Here is a 14,671-nt window from a genome sequence, read left to right as displayed (position 1 = left end):
GGGAGGTGCTGAAACCGAAGGCGCTTGCAGGGCCGTTCCCTCCTCTGGAAGAAGCCAACAGCGCTTTTCACCCAAGACCTGCACCTCTCTCCTGGGCAGACAAGCCACTCGAAGGAGACCAGCAGTTTAAAGAAACGCTGAAGGAATTAACTGGAACGCAGTACCTGTAACATCAGAGCAGCTCATTTTATTCCCACAGGAAATAAACTTCTACTTTGCGGAAAGTAACCTTTTTTTTCCCCCCCCCTAAATGTCATCTTACAAAAGTGAAGCGTGCTTGGTCAGAGGAGATGCAGAGTAACCTTTTATTGACAATCCGTGCTCCAGTGAGCCCTGGCAACAATCCTCCAGTGATGCAGTAAGGCCGTAACGCCACTATCATCAAATTAAGGACCAAACAAAAGGGGTTTGTATCACCTTCAGCAGCAGGAAGCTTGAGGAAATATTTTTGCTTTTCAATGAAAATGGCAACTGGCTAAAGAAGGGAATATTTTAGTCAAAGGCAAACAAAACACCCACCTCAAAAACAACCACGCAGGACACAGAAGGGATTCAGTGCCCTTTGCTGGCCGAGGGGGGTTCAGCCGCGGGACTGCCACGTCCTGCGCTGGACGGGAGGCTGATCTCCTCTCCCCTTCCCTCTGCCCTCCAAGTTCAGTTCCATCTCAGGGCCGAATGGGAACATTTCTGAAGTTTCAAGAAGTTGTAAAAGATAAAAAAAAAACCCAAACCAAAAAAAGCCATCCGCCCATCACATGGGGAACGCTGTCCACACCTCCTCCAAGGGCCACACAGCAATTTTTCGAGTTGCCGAGGGTCGAACTTACACTGGAGGGAAAACAAAACCCACACACACACCTTAAACCAACTTTGTGACTTTTATTGATGGGCGACAACTTTATACTTCTAGATATCACTAAACTGTGTACAATTAGGAACTCAACATTATAGGAGAGCAGACAGCAAAATTAAACAAAGCAGACTTAAAGAAATATCAACCTTAATTATTTTTGCCCATTTTTTTTTTAATTTCATGTACACAGAAGCATAAATGCAGTTTGAAATTTCTTAATAGCAATAAAGTTACAATCACCCATCTATATAGACTAACATCTTAACTCCAAATATTTGATCTGCAATGTGTACTTAAGCAGTTTCTCATCGCACAATTATTAAAATGTGTCTTCCTATCAGGAACCAGCAACTCTGCATGTCGTACGTTTGTACATTTTTTGAAGCACATAGGACCATTTCCATCTCATACACGTCGGCTCATATTTTACCACTTATCAAAAACTATTGGGGAAGCAGAGAGCGCTTTTTGGGGTTTTTTTTATATATTTTTTTAAATTTTTTTTTACTTAAGTAAAGATAAAACATTTTCACAGAAATCTACAAGTTCTGTTGCTGGTGCAGGGTTTTCTTCTACTACGCAATTACAAAGTGGGAATTAAATGCAAATCCCCTTTTATTATCTTAGGATTCAGCATTAACTCTGATTACTTTTTTTTTTTTTTTTTAATTATTATTTTTTGTGATTCACAAGAGTGAGTCTTTCAACCGAGTGACTTCATTCTGCCAAGTCAAAAGTCAACACAAACTATGTTGTGCACAAACCCAAGGTATTTCCTTTACCACTCTATCCCATAGTTGCAAGGGAAATAAAAAGGAAAAAAAAAAAAAAAGGAAAAAAAAAGGAAAAAAAAAAAAGGAAAAAAGATTCACTCAAAAGAGCATTTACAGGAGAAAAAAAGTTAGTGATAGTTGGCGTTCTACAAAGCAGGTATCTTGCACACACAGCGTAAGAGGGAGCGGTTTCACAGCAGGTCGACCCGGCGGTAGTACAGGAGGTAGGCTGTGCGCTCTGCCGACGGCTTCACCACCTGGTACTGGTTGATCACCTTGACCGCCTGGTCATCGATGCGTAACCAGCCGTTGAGGCCGATTTGGAAGACGTCCGTAGTGTAATGGCCGCCAGTCGCGCTGTTTCCGTGGTGATAGACAACTGCAGAGAGAAATCCCGTCAGGCACGCGCGCGCACGCGCGCACACACACGCGCTACCCCCAGAGCAACAGCCGCTGAAGGGGTGACGGCAGCAGCAGCGCCACGTCCTGCTTGCTCCACAGCCCGCTGGCGGCTCGGCCAGAGGACACCGTCTGGCTTGAGCACGGATCAAGCTTGCCCTTGATGCTATGTGGTGCTAACAATGTTCCTCCAGCACATCAAGTCTCACGATTCTAAAAGGAGGTGTAGGTAAATTAAGAACTGGAAGCGCCAAACGGCTTTTTCTAACTTCCCAGAGGGTTTTCTGGGAAAGGATTTGCCTCACAAAGGCCGTCTGCAACAGCGCAGCACGCACTTCGGAGCTGCCGACGGGTACTGCCACGCTCAGCCAGACGCTCTGAGCTACCCAGTCGCTCTGCCTGCTGATGACAGCAGTATTTTATTGAAACTATTTGTAAAAAAAAAACCAAATCAGGTATAACTATGTACTAGTCTATAAAAATCAGGCAAAACTATGGAATATTCTGTAGGGCAAAACCTCATAGAACTTTCCTTTATAAGCAAAAATACTAATATTTTGCAGACGAAAATGAGATGACATGAAGCAGCCCAGCACAACAGAACACCTCCCAAACTGCACCGATGACAAATGTAAAAGCCAAAGTTATTCCCCCTCTGGTCACTTTTTTTTTCCATTTTGTCCTAACTGTAGCTGTGTTCTGAAACAAGGCTCTACGAGTTTCACATTCAGTCGTTCTCCTCAGTAAGGTCCTTAGCAACCTGGGAACGGAGCACCTCTGATTAACTGCTAACACTGCTGCTTCCAAGGGAATCAAACTGGTTCCTTCCCTCAATTCTCTCCGAGGCCAGAAGCGTCCGGCAGCACAGACCTCTCAGCTCGCCTGGTGGAAACGGGACTCGAAGCTTCACGCTGAGCTCGCGGTGCCAGGCGTGGCAACCGCCCCCAAACAGAAGAGATCTTTTATGTACGTAATTCTGAGGACGCACTCAAGAAATGGCTTTTAACTGCCTCTAGGAACACGTGAGCCCTAACCATGTACTTAACAAGAACAAACAAAAACCAGAAGGAACTGCCGTATTCGACACACGAGCAGAAATATAAATTATGACATTGTTTACACTCTTTCAGACTAGAGTCACACTTCAAGCTTACTGAGACTTTCTTCACACTTCTATGAAAATAAACACTTTTGGAATAACGTGACTTAAGCAAAGCAAAAAGGCAGACTATAGCACATCTATCTATCTATGGGAATTTAGGAAATAATTTTTTTTTTTTTACAGTAGCTTAAACTTGAATTATTGGTTTTCTAAAATTTATTGTTAGATAATTAGGCAAATCCTGGATGATATCTGAAACTTTAAATTCTTGAAAAGCTTATTTTAGTCATTTAAAATTCATCTAACAAGCTCAGTTTCTGTGGATGAGAAGTCCTAGACTGACAGGAGTGAAATATTGTACTTTTCCACAGAAGGAGTCTGAAAAAATTACAGCTGTTTTTACGCATTTTCTTCAAGCCACCCTAACTACGCTGTCTAAAGTTGTCCCGTGAGAACCACTATCAATAAAAAAGGTTACACTGCCAGAACCAGTCTGGAATTTCCACAAGAGACAGGTATGTTAATCCCTTCTGTAACCTCAGCGGTCACAAAACTGGAGCCAAACCACCAAGTCACATCAGGCCACCAGTACTGGCACGGATTTGGTGATGTCGAGGTCGAGACCTCCGGTTCTCCTGTTTGTTACGTTCACCCGCTGCCAACGCAAACAAGCAGGTGCAAATCCTCAGCTGTGCAGGAGTTTTAAACTGCAGGAAATTCATTGCTGCCCAGAGACTGTCTTGTTCAACGCTAAGATGCTGCTTCTGCATTCCTCTTACGTGAGCTTCCAATCTTAACTACCAATTTCGGTATTTCACATCCACCGCAGACACTCTTACAAACCCCGCTTCTCCACGGAAAAATCATCATCTCCTCCGAATTAAACTTCTCCACCTACGATAAGCTATTCACACCCTGCCAGCAACACCCCTCCTGAGGGTTCAAAGGGATGCAAAGCCAGCGTTCAAACAGCCATTTCAAAAGACATTTGAAACATTATTCCAAGGTATAATGGAATATACAGCTCTATTTCAGCTTCTACTGATATTTTTCAGGGTGGCTCTATTACAGAACTCTCGTTTTGCACAAAGCTGGATCTATGAGATACGTAAATACAGCTAGAACAATATATATGTATATGCATATATGCAAAAAACCCCCCTAAACACAAAAAACTGACACCCACAAGCCACCGCAGTGTAATTTAAAAGAAAATATTTTATACAATCCAGGAAACTGCAGTGGTTCTAGAATCCTGCATGTAAAAATTGCATTTGCAATACAGGGACTAGAGGCAAATAGAGATAAAATACCTGCAAAGAGCCGGTAGGTTCTTTGGCCTTTAAAAATTTTACTTTTCACACCAGGAGAGAGTAGCTCTGGAGGAGGGAAAAAAAAGTCACAAAGGCAATAGTTAGCAAGTTCAGAAATTCAATTTCAAAGGGATCAATTATTTCTCAGAGAAACCAACCCTACCATAAAGGAGAAAGTTTAATTAAAACATCTGCCGCCGCCTTTAAAGAATAGTCAGGTTCTGACACCTGGTAACCAAGGGAATGAATTTTGAGGTCTGCTGAACACTTAACACTTACGGGAAGTTGAATAATACCACCAAAAAAACCTGAAGAGGGCGAGGGGGAAAGAATAAAGAGGGCAAAAGATCAGACTACTCATTTTTTTCCTTTCATTCCGGCTGTCAGACAATGACAAAATCAATTCCAGATTCCAAGTCACACAACAATCACTTTTGTCAGTCAAGGCAAATTGAACTAGTTCTACAAATTTACATTCTTTAGGGAAATTTTTTAGATAAAACATGAAGTAAAACTAAAGGGTACTGTGTGACAAAGTACGTATCTCACTTGAGATATGAGTAATCATTAATTTTATTTATTTTTTCCTATTTGAGCTACTGGCTGGCTAACAGTTTGGAAGATCCAAACAAAACGCAAGCTTCAGATCCTGGATAACGTGCGAGCTCTTCACGCTTTTTAAAATCATTACCTCTTAGGATTATTTGTTAAGTGCAAGAACTCTGTTGCTTAAGCTCTGAACCACGCCTTGCCTACCCGCAGGCTGCATTTCCTACAAAACGCCAGTTTCCTTTCCTCAGCCACTGTTTATTACAGCAACTTGCCACTTCTCTGAATGAAATCTGAGGTAAAAATACCTATTATTACTTGGCAACAGCCTTGTACAGGGACATACCCCTCATTCCACAGGATCACTTCCAAGATTTGTCCTCAGCAGTCTATAACCTTACTCCTGAAATCTGCGGGAAGCTCTTATTTGGCTAACCCAATGCCTACGATGTGCCAAAGGTTTCAAGGTCTTTTGCTGTAATGTCCTTTACAAAATGGATACACAAAATCATACCCAGGCTATGTCAAGCTTGGCAAGACTGAACTCAGAAACCCAAATATACCTTTCTAATGAAAGAGAAAAAAAAAAAAAAAAAGCAGCATACAAGGTATTAATCCAAATTACCAAAAAGTTTCCAGACAACAACTTGTTGAAGAGAGAAGAAATCTTGTGCAGAAGAAGAAAACTGAAACACAGATACCGCAAGGAAACACGACGTGATCTTTTCTCTGAAGAGGGGAAAATTCTGCTCAAAAATTGAAATCTTTACCTTTACTAATTTCCAGATCAACAGGATACTCAATGTTCTTGATTAGCTTCTGACATCCACCAGTTTTCTCATACACAAACCGCTTGAGGTGTAAAACAAGAACAGGGGGGAGTTCTTCTAGCGTCACTCTTCGACTGATCTCCACCTAACACAGAACAAAGATGAAGAAAACCTGTAATTTTTTGTTAACTGCTCAAAATTACTCCTTTAATCGAGGAACAAGTAATTTTAAACACCTTAGCAGAAAAAGCACAGATCTGTGGTTGTTATTATAATATTAACTTACGATAAGCACTGCAGTTTATGCCTAAAAGCACACTGGATCTTCAACCAAAGTGCTCTCTTAAAAAACTACGTACTTTTAGTAGAACATAATGTGTTAGAATGAGATGTATTTAGATAGTACAGTATTAAAAGCACCTTGCTCAAGATCCTTCCTCCTGACAGTTTAGTGATTCATAATTCTTAGCAAGCTGTGCTACTCTAATCCAAGGTCAATGACTTGTAACACATGCTGATTTCAGAGAGATCTGAGCTGCAGAAGACAACAGCACCACACCTCAGCACCTGATGCGAAAGGTTGTGAAAAGCTGTTTTCATCTCTAGAAGCTGACACCTTTTCAGAAAAAGATGACCAGAGGAAAAATAGGAACTAAACCGAATCTCTCCTCAATTTTCAATAGGTAAATTAACCATAATCAAAACAGAACCTCTATAAAAAAAAAAAAACCTAAAATGAAGGTTTTGGTGTAAACACCTAACTTTACATTCATCTTGAGAAATTTCACAGAATGCTCCAGGAATACTGACTGAAAGGCAACAGCAGTATTGCAACTCCTTTGCTAAAAAGTTCGAATGCTGTGTCACTTTCGAAGAGTGCCCTGAGCATACCTTGCAACCCCCCACTGAAATACTGGTTTCTGCACTGGACTTCTCCATTTTTAACTGGTGCTATCTTTATTGACCCCTTCTCACCGAAACAACCCTAAATCACTGTTGAAAACCACCTTCTCACAGCATCATCATTAAAATAAAGTCCTATTCACAAAGGGAATTAAGAGACCAGCACGCAACAGTTCAAAAATTATTTTGCATTAACCAGGAGATATTTGTCATTCAAGCGCCTTGAAAAAGAAAGCGAGCAGTTATGTAGGCTACCTAAAAATGAGGAAGCCATCAGCTGTTATGGAAGAGATCAGCAATTAAAGTTTTTTCCTATCCAAAAAAGGTCCTTTGAAAGGTTCTGAAGAAAATCCAAAGAGAAAAATGTCATAAAAAAAGTTATAACCTCATTTTTTCTACTAAATATCATATTTTTGTATGACTGTAACCAAACAATACCCAACCTTACTGTCTAAAAACCTGAAACTGAACTCGGAATTGCAGGAAAAAAATATTTTGCCTTCCTAGAAATTACAACATAAAAACATTTCTCAAAATAACGGCTTTAGGTTTTTCTCATTTTTTTTTATTGAGAAAAGTCTCCTTACTGTACATCATCAGCATGTTGTTTTTCAATACAGGGCCTGATTCTGCTAGAACCTACTAAGTGTGGAATAGAAACTCATGGGAAAAAAACTATTGTCTCTTTCCAAGCTTGAGAAGTGAAACCTCTTAGGACACTGAAGGAAGCAGATTTTGTAGGGTACTTGATTTCCTCATGGATCTGAGCTGGCCCAATTTACAAGAAGTAATTCTACACTTGAAGCAGAAACAGTCTCTACGAACTGTGTAAAATTTCACCTGCATCTTAAGGGTTCAACAGATGCCTTTCTGCATCCAAAACCCACCAAACGCCCGGCAAGAGCAGCAGCTTCACTGAGCGCCGAGAAGTTTTTTGTTTTGTTTTCAAGCCAGCAAGCCAAACAGGACCCTGCTCTTTTCCGTTCAACACGGACGTCCTGCTGGTGCCCACCTCCTCGATTTGCAGGAAACAACATGCAGAGTAAGAAGTGAGAAGGCAAACTGTGAAAGTGAAGGTGACGACATGAGGTTCACACAATTCTGCCATGAACTCACAACAGCGTGCATCCTCCATGCACCTTCGCATGGAACAGCTTTAGCTTCTTGGAGTAAATCCAGAGAGGTTTTATATGGAGGGAAAAAAAAATATGCACTTGATTCACCCCATTATTACTACCTCAAGATTTCCCTATATTCCGTTTTCTAAATCTCAAATCTGAAGTCTCTGAATTCAAGAGTTTTGTGCAAAAAGAACCTAACAGCTCCCAGCCCAGCCGGGGAACAGAGGATGCTGAGGAACATCCCTGTGGTTTAAGCAGTGGCTGTTCCCCCCCCGCAGTAAGCAAGCTGGCGGAGGGGAACAGATGCCTCCACCTCAGCTGCGCGGCTCCGTGTGAGCTTAAACTGCCGACCAAAGCGCTGCTGTGTTACGGTGCCAGACGGAGGAGCAGCGGCTGAGGGATCAGCACATTCTGCTGTCCCGACTGCCTGAAGGGGCCCCGGCTTCTGGCAGCAACATTACCAGCTGAAGGGGCCGACAAATGTTTCTGTAGTGAAAGTGAGTCAGAGTCCCAAGAAAATATTTGTAAGATCCTCAAGGAGCAGTTTGAGAAACTCCAGGGGATGGGAAGGCTCCTTCTAAGGAGCACGTGGAAGGTAACCTGGAAAAGTAAATGAGGTAAGGCCAGCGTTACTCAAAAGTCTTCACTTTTGTGAGAAAACATGGACAGGTCTGCAAACAGGAATAAGACACTGAAAAGAAAATCACTTCAGTGAGGGATAAATATTAAGGCCTTTAAAAAAAACTGATGAAATATTCAAGATTTAACAAACTGATCTGCAAGACCAGGAGGAACCAAAAGAACTTTCTTCAAATGCTAGTGAGCAAGTAAAATAGAGTCAGAAACAGCAAGAGAACGCCACTCCACTTTAAACACCTATTTTCATTTCAAACACCTAATTATTTGAAAAACGGCATGAAAATCTGACAGATTTCCTTTTTATATTAATACACACATAAAATCAGCTCAAAGTGATTAAAAAACACACTTTAAGAGAAATCATTCACATATATTTGGAAGATTATTCTTTTCATAGCTATCGTTTATGCCCACGACTTGTAAAGAATACAATCCAGATTAAAACAATCAGAAGACAGTAATAATTTTTAATAACATAATTATGATTTTTAGCTTTACCAGTAGTCCTGAGTTCCGCTTCTGTAAAACGGAGATCAAATACTTCTTCACAATACATCCTGAAAATTACTATCTGCAGTCCTACGCTTGTTCTACAGTCAACGTGTTCAATGTTTTCACTACAATTTTAATAGAAGAACAGCTATTTCAACTTGAATTTCTTTTGAAAAAAGATCTAAAAGATATTGCGAATGCTTGCATTTCCATTCAGATGCTAAAATTTAAGCCAGACCAAACCTCCAGCACCTACTTGGAACACCCATTTCTTCCAAACCCCATAATTGAACGCTGGGTTGTCAGTAAAGAAGTTAAAACCATCTGCAGTGAAAACCAAAAAATGAATGACTGGCAAAACAAAATCTATGTGGTAAATCATGATGAGCTTGCACTGCAAATGTTTTTCACATGGAAGACAACTGGAGAAATAAATGTTCCCTAACACTCCTACTGAGCATAGCAGGCAGACAAATCTCAGCTGTCCATCATTTCGCTGGCTGACCGTATTCTCATCTGGAGTGGATGATCACAGCGAATGGAGGTGTTACCGGCTACTGAAACATTTCAGATTATTATTCCAGAGAGAAAGATAGCTATCATCAGACGACTTAGTGAGGGTTCTAGATGGACTTCTGCCAGGCCTACCACCAATGAGTATTTTCATTTTTGATCTGTGTCAATCAAACCTCACCGAGGACAGCCACACAATCATGCAAGTGTTCTGCTACAAGAGTTTTCTTCTTAAAGCTAGAGCTGCTCCTTTAGTAAGAACATCTGGCAGTCCCCAGGAGCCAGTAGGTTAGGATCAGCTAAAAGCCGTTTTCCTCATAACAGTATGGATTCCTACCACAGGTCACCCTGTTCATTTAATATACACTCCAGTTAAATCTCCAACCAACTACTAGACCAACTCAGAAAACGCACCTATTTACAGGCATGGTTTTGAGTTTGTTCTCCTCCTTTCAGTGTTTGTGGTCAAGGGCAACACATTTTACTGCTGCAGGACACTTTGAAAAGGTTAGAGCCTCTTTTGTTAACCTAAGTAATAGTCTTCAAGCAACTACTTGCAAAGCAAGAGCTGTATAAAAAAGCCCAAACCCTTTGAAAAAGTTTAGTATTTGACTATAAAAAGAGGTCAACAGAACACACCTCTTGCTTGGTTTTTGTGGTATAGCCCTGGACAGACTCTCTTGCCACCAAACTTTCCAACGCATCCTGAACTGTGCGTATCTTGTCTGACTGGATATCCAGTTGCAGGGTGAAGAAAGGTTGCAGCGTAGCAGACTCCTTAGAACTCTGCTGGTAAACAACAGATCTGTGGAAACAAAAAAGTTAAAATGTAATAAAGCAGGGCAATTTTCAACACTACGCAGCCTTCAAGTAAGAACAGGACTGAAGTCTACTTTAGCAACTCGATTCATAGTTAATCCAAAACAACGCACACAAAAAGGTTAAGTGTAATTTTCAACAACCTGAATCCACTTTACTGCAATTTAAATGATTCTCACATCCACTTACGAGCATAATGAACGGGATTATATTTGAACCGGTTTATTTATGCAAGGATTAAAATGGTTATTGAATAAGCATCAAAAGTTTAAAGAAAATAATGAAATTTTTGATACTGCATTTAAAAACATTCACCTCCAGACTCTTTTTGTGTTGGTTTTGAAATTATGTTTTCCAGCAGATTTTCAGAAGTGCAAAACACTAGTGCTGATCTAACTGTATGTTCTACTGCAAAAATTACAACTGATTCCAGATTCTCCAATAAAAGTACACTAATTTTTCAGTCACTTCACTAAGACCAATTTCACAGTGACTTTAAATTGTTTGCTTAAATCTTGCCATAGGAAATATAAACTACGCTCCATCAAGGACTGGCATTTCCTTTTCCTCACGTAATTTTCTGTGTTCAGACTTTGTCCTTGTACTCTTTGTCCATAAATTGGAGTCCTTCGGAAAACTGGCAGGAGTGACAATCTAGGGCATGAGAACGTGTTTCCTGGGGGTTTTTTGGGTGTTTTTTTTGTTTTGGTTTGTTTTTTTGTTTGAAGTGGATTCAGTTGCAGCCCCTACATAGCCTGGCTTGGTGATCACTGTTTTGTGCAATGAGACAGCACACCCTTCACACACGACCTCGCTGCACTAAGCGGACTCTTCCCGACTTTCATTTTTCTTAAACTCTGCTGAAAATTTAAAACCATCAAATGTTGCTCAAGATTATTGCTTTTTTTTATTTATTTTAAAAGCAGTACTTACATTAAAGACGCCCCAGCTGCTAAACCACTAAAACCGTGGGTTTTTACAGCCAAAGACATCACTCACGTATGAGATTGTTACACTCGCTACAGTGCCTTACAAAGCTTGAAAGCAGCAGATAGCTGGCACAGCTCTAACCCACGTGGCCATGCCGAAACGTCTCCAGGTCAGGTACAAACTGTTAACAGGCAGGTTCGACGCCTGTACTGCAAACTGCCGGCAAAAGAGCCCCTTTGACTCGGGCAAAGCCTGAAGCACCAGCAGAAAGCCAATGCATCTTTATACTGGCAAATATATATCCTTGAGAGGAAAGGGAGCGTATGAAGAACAGTAGCATCTTTATTTCAGTTTAGCACTTCCTCCTCGGCTGTGTTTAAGGACAAAACCTTCAGCACATGGCAAGCAGCGTTTCAACAAACCAACCCTTCACTGTGGAAGTCTTGCTGCTTTTGGATTAGCTTTTTAAGCTAACCATTATTTAGTGCAATGATCAACAGAAAAATCCTAACAACTCCCAACTGTTTTCAAGTCCATGTGTTAAAGATTTAATTAATAATATGGATAATATTGTGAAAAGATAATGTTAAGGAATTTTTTTTTTTTTTAATTATTAGAAATTAAATTGTAACATTTCTTCAAAAAGATATGCAGAAATGGAGTTGATAACAAAAACCTCTGCTGGACTATGATTTTGTATGGCAACTTCACTTATTAGAATAATTATAAATTTCAATTGGTCAAGGGAAAACGTGTCATTTTCAAGGAATAACTACTCTCGGGTACTGTACGAACCCTACAGTAAGAGCTTTTCAGGAAAAGAGGCATTGCCCACTGCTACCCTGCTTAAACTACAACAACATAACTGATGTGTTTCCTTTTCAAATAACGGTGCATTGAAGTGAAAAGCTGGTACTACTTGGGAAAATATTTAGCCAACTCCTAACTGGCTTGCGAGCTAGCTCCCGTAACAAATATTTGAAATTCACACAAGCTGAAAGGCAAAAGGGACGCCTGCACGTGAACAAACCAGATCCTGACAGAACTGTGTATCTTCATACTGACACGTGTAACTCCCACACTGCTCAAGGAAGACTTTTTGTTTTGTTTTTTTTTTTAAGCAATTATGCCTAAATACGCATTCAGTAGACAATTAAAGCCTCGAGAGGACAGCCTAAAGTTTCCCAGGCCCAAAGATGCCAATTCAAACCACGTTTTCCTAGCTGCTTTCTCCATTTGATTTGTTCCCGTTTCTGATGCTTTCATTTAGCGGAATTCCACTGGCAATTCTGTATTCAATCCTTCCTATCTCCACCCTCAGCCTCAGAGGATGAAGCTTTCCAACATCACAACATGTGACACTGTTTCTGCGGTGAATTGTGTGACCTGGTTTGGAGGCTAAATAAAGTGGGTGTGGTAAGGGCAGGCAGCAGATGTCAGATTGGACCCTGTGGTTCTGTCACTGAGTGCAAGTTTTTGCCTTTCTTCAGTATCACCTTTGCTTTACGTCCTTTTCTGTGGACTTCTACGGAAGCTAGAGTTCTCTGCGTTAATTTAAAAACTAGTGGAATCACATAGAGATCTCAACAATTCTGACCACGATAAATACACTGAGGGTATTAAACAACACCTTGGGTACATGAACAAACAAACTGCAAACATCTGTCTGCTGATTTCTACGGAAAATATAATTTTATTTGCCAGCTGACTCAAATCCCAGACGAATAACTTCAGCGCATTTCACAGGCAGAAGGCACTAGCCCACATGATTCACACCTCTAGACCGAATACCTGGCAACACAGGGAGGCAAACACTAGCAATTACGTGTCTGTCTCCAATTTAAAAATAATTCTTCGAGTCTAGCATTTTTGTTTTGGAATATATTTTTAGCAAGCCTTTACCTTGCTTTCATTTTAAATGACACATTTCTTCAAACAAGTCACAAGGCTTCCTTTCCAAAAAACATTCTTTCAGTATCTACTTTCTGTCTTCATCTGGTATCAGTGAATATAAGTAATGTACCACGTTCTTTTAATTCCTGTAACATCTTGCAGTAACCTACATCTTTCCAGACTTCTTATGTCTTTAACCTTTATTAGCTATTACAGGTAACTTTCCTGCCTCTGGGAAGCCTCAATGTTTAAACAACCAAAAGTTTACAATTTTTTATTTCATTCTTCCACTGACCAAATTTTAACTCTTTGCAAATGTCACTATTCCTCAGTCTCCTTATTCACCACATGAGTCAAGACTCCTCAGAGCTGACAAAAATGAGGTAGCTCTAAAGTTCTTTGAATTCTTAAGACAGTAATATCTAAAGCCTGTATTTTTCAAACTCCTTCTCTATAGGCAATTCAGGGCTTTTGTTCTCTAAACAGACCCTACAATAAGCCACAGAATCATTTGATCATTGATCAGTCCTTTGATCATTCCCACTCATCTTCTGAACTCTCTGTTGTGTAACAAACGCTTCATGGTAGAATGTTCAGCTCTTCTGGCCTGAACAAAACGTATCCATCCAACTACCCAATAACGGTGAAAAATACAGAAAGCAAAGCAGAGGGAAAAGCTGTCTGTAAAGGCAGAGCAGCCTACAGTGTCAGTACCTTATATGTCCACCAAAAATATCCGTAATTGGAGTCTGCACAAAGTCAGCCTGTCGAGTGACTGACGATTTGTTGCGAGGTCCCACTTGCTCCCATTCATCCTCGCTGCCTTCCCCTTGTTCGTCTTGCTCCTCTTCCTCATGAACAGTCTGAGCCTCAGGGCCATTGGAAACTGAGAGTTCTTAAAATGAAGAGGAAAAAGCATTTTTGTTTTGTTTTGTTTTGTTTTTTTTTTACAAATAAAACATGTATACAGAGGAAGAATTTGAAAGGCAAAAAACCCAATACGAATAATTTTCAGCCGATAAAATGCTTTCACAGATCACAGATTTGAGAAAGTAAATGAGAACAAGTATATTCCAGGCTCACTCATAGCTGGACATATCCAAGTATTAACAGAACGCAGCTCAGTGATGACTGTATGTAAACAGATGTAGTTTTCTAGTAAAGTTCGATATATTTTTAGTAGTAAATTTATGGGGCAGAAAATTAGAAAGTCAAGTGTTATCCTGGAAACATAATTATGCCATTATTAAATACAACTCCTTTTCTGCACAGAGGTTTTACAGGGAACCCAAGGCTTAGCAAATATTTTCTTTGCAAGTGGCCAGAGTCAGGAGGCTATAAACCGCACACAGCTAACAACAAAATACGGAACGATCATTTCGTATCATAAAAAAATTACTGTACTAAGGAGAAACTGGGTAACTGGCGATCTAATTCTATACTTGGCTAAGACTAACAGTGTTTTGTTTCATTTTTAATAGGGGACTCAAACATAAAGAAAATGGCATTTTACTCTGCATACAAATTCTCCCAAAGACAATTTTTCTCCAACCTTGTAGTAAGACTTTTAAAATAATATGTTCTGGTTTCTATTAGATATAA

General features: G+C 40.2%; 1 protein-coding gene across 3 annotated transcripts in view; it reads right to left on the bottom strand.

Moving 5' to 3' along the window:
- Positions 1-863: 863 nt before the first annotated feature.
- The window catches only part of USP10 (ubiquitin specific peptidase 10), a 55,985-nt gene continuing 42,177 nt past the window's right edge, over positions 864-14,671 (bottom strand). The window contains exons 10-15 of one of the 3 annotated variants that reach the window (XM_086468947.1): positions 13,784-13,964; positions 10,067-10,232; positions 5,760-5,904; positions 4,441-4,506; positions 1,822-2,005; positions 864-1,575 (exon numbers count right to left, since the gene is read on the bottom strand). In XM_086468947.1, coding sequence (XP_086325073.1) covers positions 1,557-1,575; positions 1,822-2,005; positions 4,441-4,506; positions 5,760-5,904; positions 10,067-10,232; positions 13,784-13,964 — 761 coding nt within the window. In that variant the 3' untranslated portion in view covers positions 864-1,556. Of the gene's footprint in view, positions 1,576-1,714; positions 2,006-4,440; positions 4,507-5,759; positions 5,905-10,066; positions 10,233-13,783; positions 13,965-14,671 lie in introns of those variants that run through there. The other 2 variants (XM_086468946.1, XM_086468948.1) reach the window with 2 other exon arrangements.

Source organism: Leptosomus discolor, chromosome 8 (genome assembly GCF_034619465.1).
Source record: "Leptosomus discolor isolate bLepDis1 chromosome 8, bLepDis1.hap2, whole genome shotgun sequence".
Lineage (NCBI taxonomy): Eukaryota > Metazoa > Chordata > Aves > Leptosomiformes > Leptosomidae > Leptosomus > Leptosomus discolor.
The sequence above is the reverse complement of the archived record's forward strand: the minus strand, read 5'-3'. Positions and strand labels throughout refer to the sequence as shown.